Source organism: Rhagoletis pomonella, unplaced genomic scaffold (assembly GCF_013731165.1).
Source record: "Rhagoletis pomonella isolate Grant_MI unplaced genomic scaffold, Rhpom_1.0 Rhpom_scaffold_00005, whole genome shotgun sequence".
Classification (NCBI taxonomy): Eukaryota; Metazoa; Arthropoda; class Insecta; order Diptera; family Tephritidae; genus Rhagoletis; species Rhagoletis pomonella.
The window spans coordinates 74757506-74767863 of record NW_023458559.1 but is presented as its reverse complement, the minus strand read 5'-3'; the positions used below and the strand labels follow the sequence as shown (position 1 = coordinate 74767863).

General features: G+C 36.8%; 2 protein-coding genes across 2 annotated transcripts; both read right to left on the bottom strand.

The window, feature by feature from the left end:
- Positions 1-254: 254 nt before the first annotated feature.
- On the bottom strand, positions 255-4551 carry LOC118739982 (protein I'm not dead yet-like). The gene is made up of 5 exons (XM_036471485.1): positions 4463-4551; positions 3749-3835; positions 3477-3670; positions 1314-1451; positions 255-530 (listed from the first exon to the last, which is right to left on the bottom strand). The coding sequence occupies exons 1-5, from the start codon at positions 4515-4517 to the stop codon at positions 411-413; spliced, it is 594 nt and encodes a 197-aa protein (XP_036327378.1). The 5' UTR covers positions 4518-4551; the 3' UTR covers positions 255-410.
- A 102-nt stretch (positions 4552-4653) lies between these two features.
- On the bottom strand, positions 4654-9957 carry LOC118740213 (protein I'm not dead yet-like). The gene is made up of 7 exons (XM_036471711.1): positions 9711-9957; positions 9520-9636; positions 9298-9446; positions 9125-9239; positions 9006-9052; positions 8816-8941; positions 4654-4990 (listed from the first exon to the last, which is right to left on the bottom strand). Exons 1-7 carry the CDS (start codon positions 9762-9764, stop codon positions 4654-4656), a joined length of 945 nt encoding a protein of 314 aa, XP_036327604.1. The 5' UTR covers positions 9765-9957.
- Positions 9958-10358: the final 401 nt, after the last annotated feature.

The window sequence follows — 10358 nt, the reverse complement described above, 5'->3', positions numbered from 1 at the left end:
CCCGATCTAGTACTTACCCACCAGATCTCAATTCCTATCACCCTGATTTCTGTAAATTAAATCTCGTCAAAAATTATTAATCTTTTGCCAGGATTTATTTTGGTTATTCTAGTAGAACTATTTAAAAAAAAATATATGTACCTACATATTTTTATTTCCGAATGTAGGTGTCACCGAAAAATTTAAAAAGGTGACTCCCTGGTGCGACCAAAAAAAAATAAAAAATTGTGGTGCCAAAATCCTTTGGACTCAATTTTTTATTAAAGGTAGAATAAAAATATAAATAAACATATTTTATTAACACAAATGAACGAAGAACAATTAAAACTTCCACAAAATTACGAATGCCGACTATTACCTCTACATTCGGAATTCAGTTGCCGCAAAGCTTGTTACTTTTTTATAGTAGTTTACAGCTTGGCCCAATCAGGATATTGTTTGGTGTCTGGATACAGAACGAAGTGCCAAGTTAGAGCAGTTATGTAGATAAGTAATATTGCTGTAATTGTAGGTATTATACCGGCAATAGCCTTAAAAGAAAAAGAAACAAATAATTAGTTCATAGTTTAACAAAGGGTTCGTCGAATGGGATGAGGATGTTCAAATGCAAATGAATGGTTCGAGTTTCCCTTCGAATGCAGTTTCCGAAATTTGAGCAACTTTGGCCAGGATGGTTGCAACTCTTTTGTAAGACAACTGAAAGATAGTAGGCAACAGAGTTTGAAATGGTAGTGGTATCCACCAAAGTGAGCTAGTGGACTGGCAGTCTGGCAAAAGAGTAGATCAGCTCAAGCAACGACTGTTGTTAATATTTATTTTTTTTATTTAAGTTTTGTTCTCGTTTGATTAATTTTTTTTTTTAATTTTTATATTTTGTTTTGGAAAGCAAAATATTTTTTAATGTAATTTAATTTTTGGAAATATTTCTTTTTTTTTTAATTTAATTTATTTTTTAAAATAATTTTTTTATTTTAGAAAATTATTTTTTTCATCTAATTTTTATGACCTTTTCTTTTTTTTAATTTTTAGATTTTATCGTTGTAAGAAGAAAAAATATATTTTTAATTCCGTTAGCTTTATGGAACTTTGTTTTCTTTTTTCCACAATTTTTTTTTTCTTTTTGAATTTACCTTTCTTTGAACTTTTAGGTTTTATTGATTTAAACAAAAAATATATATTTTTTTTAAGTTCGTTTAATTTGTAATGAATTATTTTACTTCTTCTTTATCAAAATTAGTTTTAAATTTAATGATTAAATATATGCTTGTGTCTTGCCAAAGTTTATGATAGTGTTGTTAACAGGAACTACTCACCATTTTCTTAGTGCCGATCTTCGCATTCGCCGCTATGAAAGCATTTGGCGGCGTACTAAAGGGCAAAAGCAATGCAACACTACATCCCATAGTTCCGGGGAGAATCAAATTTAACGGATGCGTTTTGGCGCCACGTGACTAATGGGGAAATAAAAATAAGGAGTAAATTTAAATAGCTAGTAGCCAGCTCTTAAGAAAAACAAAAAACGTATATAAACAAATAATTTTTAAGCAAAAAACAAAACCCTGTGAGGTAACACCTAAAAAAAGTTAATTATAGAAATCGGTTGATGTGGTCCAAAGTTGTGCAATAACATACCGACATAAAAAAAATATGCTCCGACGAATTGAAAACCTCCTTTTTGTAAAGGCGGTTAAAAACACTCAAGTGAAAAAGAAATTTTCTTCTATCGAAATTTCTTAAAGAAATTACACCACCCTGAAAAAAATACAAATTACACATACACTTGAAATGAAAAGTGGGTGCATGGTGTATTTGCAATGTTTTTCTACTTAAAATTTGTTTGTTATTTTTTATACAAATAAGGTTCATGCTTTAATCAAAACCACATAAGTCAAACATTCAAACTTTGTAGAGAACGGAGAAAAATTCAACAAATTTTCATCTAAAGTTTGAACTTTTTAATCTGAAGTTTTAGATAAATTTTTGGTACGCAGATAGATCGGTTATGTAATTCTAGTGAAACAAGTGAAAGAAATCGCGCTAAGAAATCGCGTTGATTTTTAATGAATTTTTTCCGACGGATATTGCGGATTTATGCATATAACTAGTGCAATTTATAAAATATAGCGTTAATTTTTTTAATTTTGTTTGCAAACGGTCTTGCGCATTTTATTCTACAAGAAATTCCCTTTTATATGGTTAAAAGTGCAAAAAGACCTCAGCAATAAATTTTTTTTTAGCCGCTTAAAAGTCGCACTTGTTTTACTAGAATTAAATCTGTGTACTCAAAATTTTTCTAAAAATTCAGACTAATAAGTCAAAAATTTAGACGAAAATTTGTTGAATTTTTCCTAGTTCCGTATAAGGTTTGGACGTTTGACTTATGTGGTTTTGATTAAAGCATGACCTGACCATATTTTTATAAAAATATAACAAAAAAACTTAACTTGAAAAACGTTGCAAATATTAAGGAAAAAACACAATGCACGCACTTTTGATCGCCAGTGTATATTAATTATCCATTTAACTTGTTAACTAATTTGAATTAAAATTTTTAAACTCCTCAAAAACATTCTAAATCTTCAACTTGAAGATTTCTTAACACTCTTTCGTTTAACAACCATTTAATTAAACCCGATATCGGTGGCAACCCTATTCAAAACATTTTCACCGCCCTATTCCCACAACACTGACAAAATTCATCATATGACTATTATCACAATTACTGCGCCTAAAACACAATATAAACATTGATTCGCCGTTGTCACTTAATCAGTAGGTCATAACAATAAACTGACAATTGTCATACGACAGCGTAAAATAAATTTGCGGCATAGTATTAGGCGCAGTAGTAAAGACAATAGTCAGCCGCTGAGTTTTGTCAGTGGTGTGGGAATAGGGCGGTAAATTCAATTCAAGTTGATTTTGACGTTTTTTACAGGTGGCAACCCTCCTACATGAAGTTTAAAAATAAAAGCTTGCCAAAACCATTTCATTTGATAGCCATATTTTAATAATTCATTTAACTTGTTAGATAATTTGAATTTAACTTTTAGCAGGTGGCAACTCCTTTCCAAAAAAATAAAGCCTTATTACACATCTATAGGTCAAGCCCTATTATTTGATACCTCAATTTTCAAAATCGAGCGATATGTTTGTGTTATGTTATGTGATGCTATCATGGATTCCGTCGTTATCACGAAGTTCTCCGTCAAATTCGAAATTCGTGAGAATGGTATCGATGATTTCGAGTTAATTTATTTTGATTTAGAATTATTAAACCAAAACATAAAGACAAACAAAAACCAAAGGCAGCACTAACTGCGAACGCATCGGAATTGCTGATAGCATTTCTCCCGAATTCGTGACCGGAGATTTTTTCACGACGAGAGTTCACTCGGAATCTGTGATAGGCCTTTATAACTTTTAAATTTTTTATTACTAAATTTTGTTAGTAAATTTTCCGTGCTTTAACTTACCACTTCGCTCAACAGTGGTATGACAACATTACAAGCTGCCACATTTGTACGCAGCGTTGAGATAAGCACACCAAAAATTATAGCAAGAAATTGTAAGAGTGGCACTGGCAAGGACTCAAAAAATGTCATTTTGTTCCCAAGCCACGGCGCTAAACCAGTCTCTAAGAAAGCCTTTGCCAACGCATAGCCGCCACCTAGAAAATAAAGAGCAAATGCGTTTATGAAAAGTAACCGAACTATTTATTGTGTATGTATGTACGAGTATGTCTTACCAAGTACAAGAATTGTGTACCAAGGAAAATTTGATTCAACATATTTCCACGAGAGTAAAGGTAAGGTGGCCTTATCCGGAAAAGGACCTATGAAATTCATACATATATCATTAATGAGTGTTAGACTTAATTATTATAAGAGCGTGACAGATGTGGCACTATATTTCGTATGCAATATATTTCGAAGAGGCTGTCAAATTGAGAAATTTCAGAAAGCAGTTGCATGAGCAGTCACACCTTGCATGTAAAGTGTCTTTCCAAAGAGTTTTTTTTTATTTCCGAAAGACGAGCAAGCACGAGCAAGTTGAAATATATTTCCGAAATCGATTTGCGCACTTTGAGTTGCAGTCACACCTTGCAACCTTCATTTCCGAAACTGATTTTTGCATTAGTTATGTTTTCAGTACGTAAGGATGAGGATCTAGGCCGAAATCGGACAGAGGCATAACAAAACCAAGGGTAAATGCCAGAATTGAAATAAGCGAGTACCAGAAACGAAATATAAAATAATAACAAAATCAAATTTTGCTTTCAAATATGAAGGCGTAAGCTACCTGGCACACTTTATATTATTTCATTATGGATCTTTCTGGCTGTTCACACATGGAAATAAAATTTCTCTTTCTCAATTTGACAGCGAATTGCGTGGAAAAGTTGGAAATATTGCCAAGTCTGATAGGCTGTATAGATGTGCGTGCAAGTATATGAACTCACCATATCCGCAACAAAATTTGCAGCAAACATAATTGGCGGGTATACAAAAGAGCATTGCAACAAAGGGAATAATTACCGTTGGCGCTGTTATATAACTAGAAGAAAAAAAAACAAAAACAAACTTTTAATATAAATTAAAATTATAATCCCACGACCGCCGAATATCCGCTTGCCATAATTGATTCTTCTTACTATTTCTCTTGTATGAGATCCGCCCAGCCTGGCATAATGTCTGGCGATTGAAATATAAGCAAGAATATCATAAGCAAATATAAGATAAGAATTTGAATTTCTTGTAAGTTTATAGTTCCAATATTCTCAAATTTCTGCCTCACTGAGGCTGCCACATCTTTAGAGTTGATACCAAAATTGAATAGCGCAACACCAGTCTCGCCTTTGGGGCTAAACAATCCAAGATTTGTAATTAGAAGAATTGGATACAAGAGTATTAAAGCTACTAGAACCCAAGGTAGATTGTAGACCATGAATCTGGGGAAAGTAATATGATCCGTGGCGTTCGGGTATAAGCTGAAAAGAGAGTAAAGGTAATAAATTAACGAAGTTGGAAAAAAGCGATTAACCTCCCCAAGGAGAAACTTAGAATACTAACAGGTATGCTTACAGCACACTACAGACTAAGAGGGCATCTCTATGAGCTAGGAATATGGTCAAATGACCTATATAGCTTCTGTAAACCGACATGGGAGACACCACTACATATTCTTATTGAGTGCGATGCCATCTGCAGAGGACGTGAGAGAAGACTAGGCTCGGATGTGCCCACAGCTTGAGCACATTCACTTCCTACCCCCGAAGGCGCTGCTGCGGTTCTTAAGAGATGTAGGATGTAGGCTAAGCGGAAGCACTGTGAAGAGGCGAGGGCAAAATAGATCACTAGGTCGCAGTGCATACCTCATTTTAATATCTATCTATGTAGTCGACTACCAAGAAATATTACTCATTAGGACTCATAAATACTGGAGATTAAAACATCAAAAGTTAATAATTGTCTTGCTGGCAATGGTTTTTTCTCCAGGCAGAGTAAACACGTGATGAATTTGGGAACCAATTTCCTTCCTTATCGTGCGAGAACGAAAAATGACACTGAATATGGTATGTCTCCGAAATAGACAAAAGTATTACGCATTGTCATCTACTATTCCGATGATATTTAAGCCAACATACCTAATTTAGGCATATGTTTCCTCGGCTATAAATTTTAGCAGCAGATTTCACGCTATTTCTATGGTGGCGGTGTTCCATAGATCTTTCTGATATCACCATATTCATCACCCTATTTAAAAATCGGAAGAAAGGGTTTAAGCTATTGTTAGGCCCTCGCATGGATGAAATACCCATTCCGATGGTTAATAACCCGAAAGTAAATGAGTTAACTTCAATATCTTGGTCATATTCTCCACACATACAACTACTACTGTAGCAACAAATTTCTCAAGACACAATTCGGCAGCACCGAAGGGAATAGACGAACGCTATTGGCAACATACAAAATGATTGACCGACCGGTTTTCAAAGTCTTCCTATTTGGCACTGCAACCGTTTTTCGATTTTGGCCGAGATCAAAAACCTTTGCCAATTGCCTCTCTCTTTTGCGGATTTACGCCCGAATACAAACTGGTGCTTCTGCCGTTAGTCCTTCCATTGTATGCATGGGCGACGTTTCTTTCATTGTTCACCCATGGATACTGGTTCTCCGCTACGCTGCACCGATGAACGAGCGGACGAATCCTAGACCAATATAAAACCACCGCCGGATCCGATAGTGTACAAATACGCCTTAAAGTAAATTCCGTGATATACTTCTACACCATCGTGAGCTCTAGCTCCGTGAAGCTGCGTTTCGTGAAGACATTAGGTCTTAGTCCAAAATTTGAATTCTGTATGTTCACAGCAGCTGTACGTCCGATCTTATGCTACTGTTTCTTGGTATGGTGGACAGCCAGTATAATCATGATAAACTAGGGAGAGTTCAGAGGGCCACATGCTTTGGGACTACAGGGGAACTGGGACGGATGGCTCCAAAATGGAACGCGGAGTTGGAGTTCACCTGCATACCTGTGATTGGATTAAGAAGATCAATCCATTTACCCGATTTCACAAGTCTTTTCGAGGTAGAAGTATTCGCTATAGCTGAGGGCTGAGGCCTTTCAGAACGTAGCGGTCTATGTACGTCACGGCGAGCGTGTCGCCATTTTCTCACAACAAAATTGAAACTGATAAGGGGGTGTAGAACTCTTGTAAACATAGTAAGTAAAATCAACTTGTTCTAAATTTGGTGTGGGTCATCGCAAAATTTCCAAAATGAGGCTGCAGACGAGTTGGCCACATCGACTTCGATCGAGGGCCAGATCTCACTTCAATTGGAGCCATATGCAGAGAAATTTATATCCACGTCCTTCAGAAATCGGCGCAAAGGTGGCGCATGTCGGCAGGCTGCCGTATATCCAAATTCATGTGGTCAGTGCTATACACTTTCTACTGTCCTTAAAAGCCATACAACTTCAATGACTTCCGCAGGAATGAAAACGAATCTGGAAACAGTTGATCACCTTTTATGAAAATGTTCAGCTTTAATTAGGAGCAGGAACACCATACTGCCACCATTCTAAATTGACCTAGCTCCGTGAATGCCGTAATTGGACTCCAACCACTACCTGTAGCAGAGGAAGAATTTAAACTGTGTCTGGAGACGAGTGTTACTCTGGGACAGTTGCAACTTAAGCTTACTTAGACATGCTCAGCTGATCGAAAAACCCTACGAGACCCTAAGAATGACTGCACAGCAGAACGATGCGGTAGGATTGCATCCTCATTTTCTCCTAAGTTGTCCGCCTTTCTGGATCTTAAATTATTTTGTTTCCACTTCGCAACCCTCTCTGAAGAAGGACTCAGATACTCTTACCTAATCCCCAAAATCTTTTCTTAAGGTACTTTTTTTTTATACTTCACGAGGACTCAAGTAATGTTTGAGTTTTCGGCGATGCCTCTTTCCAATTTTATTTTTTTCTTTTAGTGACCCCATAATAGAAAGATTCGGATATCGATTTAAATATTTTTGGTTTAGGAGAAAAGAAAGACCGGACGACTGATATTGACTTTTGCTCCTCTTACAATTAGGTATGCAGATCGAAACAAGAACAATGAATATGATCGTCCTGATCTTATGTATATACATATATGGTAAGTTAGATATAAAGAGTATGCACTAGGATACATCTAGCCCTTAGAATAGGTCCCGGTGGTTGGGAGTGTATGTGCAATAGATGCGTAAGCTGAATCTCTTTAGGTTGTACCTCTTGTTAAGCTCCTAGCTTGGCGAAGGCCAAGTCTTTTCCTTTCCGAGCCCTTCTTTTATCGCGCTCGGATCTACCGCAAGGAAGGGTTCAGGTCCTATCGGGATCGAGGCAGCAGCCATTCTGGTTAACTAATCAGCTTGCGACTTTCATGAACCTTAGTATCGATGTCAGTATTTTTCTTAGCCAAGGCATTAAACTTCTCAATACACAAGTGGATCAATAAGGATTTGACCTCAAAGGATGAAAGAGAGATAAGACAGATTCTTTAAGGAAAAAAGAAGATAAAAAGAGGCATATGTAACTGATGTACACAACTCGGCACCGAACATATCAATGCTCGGCAGGTTGGTAGACGGAAAAACTAATTGTGGGGGCACAGTTTCTTGCCAGAAACTACGCTACCGCCAAAACATACGGATTCACGTTGTTGTGAGGTCTAAATAGAGCCAGTAATTTTATTTCAGTAGCGGGTGTAGTACTCGAGGGAGTTCAGGGAGACTCAGTCGATCGCGAGTTTCCATCAAAGAAGAGCTTCTCATAAAAATAACTTGCATTTCGGAGATTATAATATTTTAGATAACTGGCCTCAACAAATTGTTATAGAACAAATTAATAGCCGAAGGTGATAAAACAGGTGTCAGATCTTAATTTGAGATCTAATAAATCGATGCTTAACCCGCAGGGAAAATTAATACCTTTCAAAAAACCTACCACGGTTTATATATACAACCGCATGCCACCCGGAGTGTGTCCGCGTTTGTCTAGTTAGAACATCAGAATAAACATTGTGCTGGCCAAGTAGTCTGCGCTGAAGTCCTTATATAAGCGCAGAGAGAGAACTTTTAGACTTCTTAAAAACTCCAAAACAAATGAGCGCTGGTTAGGCTTTTGGCTGGAGCGATTGGCTGGTTCAGACAGAGTCTAGTCAAGTAATGTAGGAATGATCTTTTAACTAAAGAAGTAAAGCAAGGCTCACGAAATCGGTCATTAGGGTTTTCTCAAAGTTTGTTATTATATTATTCTGTTGCCTACTCACATTTGATACATTCCTTTGCCAGCCAAGTGTGTTCCCGAGCCGATGAGTGTGCCACAGCCGCCTATTGATGCCGCATAACACACACCCAAGTAGTAGCCAATAGCAATAGGAGAGGCCTCTCGGTCTCTGTAGATTCAAAAGAAAAAACTTTTAGCGAGTGATATTTCAAGCATTTAGCAAAATTACGCACTCCTCCTCCTGATCAGGCTTATTCTCCTCTCGGATTTTCAGTCCACCCTGCAAATACAAATCACACAAATATTTACATGGGTACGCGGATAAATCGCTGCCCCATCAAATATTACATACCACTTCAAACTCGTTGAGCACCGCCTTCACTATGGGCAACATTAGCGCTACAACAATGGTGTTCTGCATCCACATGGACAAAAAACCCGTAGTGATGATAAAGCTAAAGAGCACACTGGAAAAAAAATTTGACTAGAAGTTTCCTTGCAATCAATGGAAACATTACTGCCTACCGCTTGGGACTGCAACCAATCGTGGTGAGTAAACCGAGTGCTAAACGCGTATGCAAATTGCTATATTCTCCAGCAAGAGCGACTATAGTGGAACCTATAAAAATCGCCAAAGAGCTGGTTAAGAAACTCTTGCACACATCATCCGTATCCTGCAATGATGGATTGAGATTGTCCATTTTCAAGTGAATGGCTTTATCATAGAAAATAAATACTTCTTCCTACCAAAATACCAAGAAATGGCATCACTGCAATCGGCAGCAAACCAGTCACCTGCAGCGGCGTTACCTCGGCCAACCAGAAGACCGCCATTACCACGAAGACATAAATGGTGCGGTTATGCTGTCAACAAAAAAATTTAATCGAAAGTAAATTAAATGGAATTATTTTGCACTCTGTTAGTACTGGGGACTTACCGGTTGATATGCTGGTACCATTATTGGCAAGAATACTATGGGCACTAGAAACATGAGGATGCCACGCCAATGGTGTTTCCAAAGGAGTCCGTACGTGTATTGGCATGAGGTATTCTCTTTGCTGGTAGGATGCAACAATCACTGAACGTATTTAAAGCTCTGAAAAGCTAAAGGAAAACGCTGCAAGAACTTACTCATCATCCATCTTTTTTGACAAAATAACGATAAGAAATGCAGTCTATTGAAGAAATCTAAAAGAAAATATCGGAATTAAATTTTGCCGATTAATTCAAGTTTTTGACTTTAAATTTTTACAGCAAAAACCAGGCGTAGTTTACTTTTTAATTTTTTTTTTTCACTATTGCGAAGTACCGTTTAGGGAACTTGCACGACTGATACATACATATCGTCCCCTCAATATAACAATAGCGTATAATTTTTTTTGGGTTTTGAGAAAATCGAGTTTAAAGTTTTTGTTTTTTTTTGTTTGAAGGAAATTTTTGAACAAGAAATTATACACCATTTTGTCCAATGACATTTTGACCCACTTTGTGGAAGTAGAATTTGACGAAATTTTGACCAGACATAGAATCAATGATGGAGATTCTAAATATGCAATAAAAAAATAATGGCGTATGAGCACATACG

Coding starts and splice junctions, on each gene's coding strand:
- LOC118739982 (XM_036471485.1), bottom strand. CDS start 4,517: ATGCTCTTTTGTATACCCGCCAATTATGTTTGCTGCAAATTTTGTTGC. Junction 3,836..4,462: donor CAAATTTTGTTGCGGATATG/GTGAGTTCATAT, acceptor TGAATTTCATAG/GTCCTTTTCCGGATAAGGCC. Junction 3,671..3,748: donor GTACACAATTCTTGTACTTG/GTAAGACATACT, acceptor TTTATTTTCTAG/GTGGCGGCTATGCGTTGGCA.
- LOC118740213 (XM_036471711.1), bottom strand. CDS start 9,764: ATGTTTCTAGTGCCCATAGTATTCTTGCCAATAATGGTACCAGCATAT. Junction 9,240..9,297: donor ATTGGTTGCAGTCCCAAGCG/GTAGGCAGTAAT, acceptor TTTTTTTTCCAG/TGTGCTCTTTAGCTTTATCA. Junction 9,053..9,124: donor TGCTCAACGAGTTTGAAGTG/GTATGTAATATT, acceptor TTGTATTTGCAG/GGTGGACTGAAAATCCGAGA.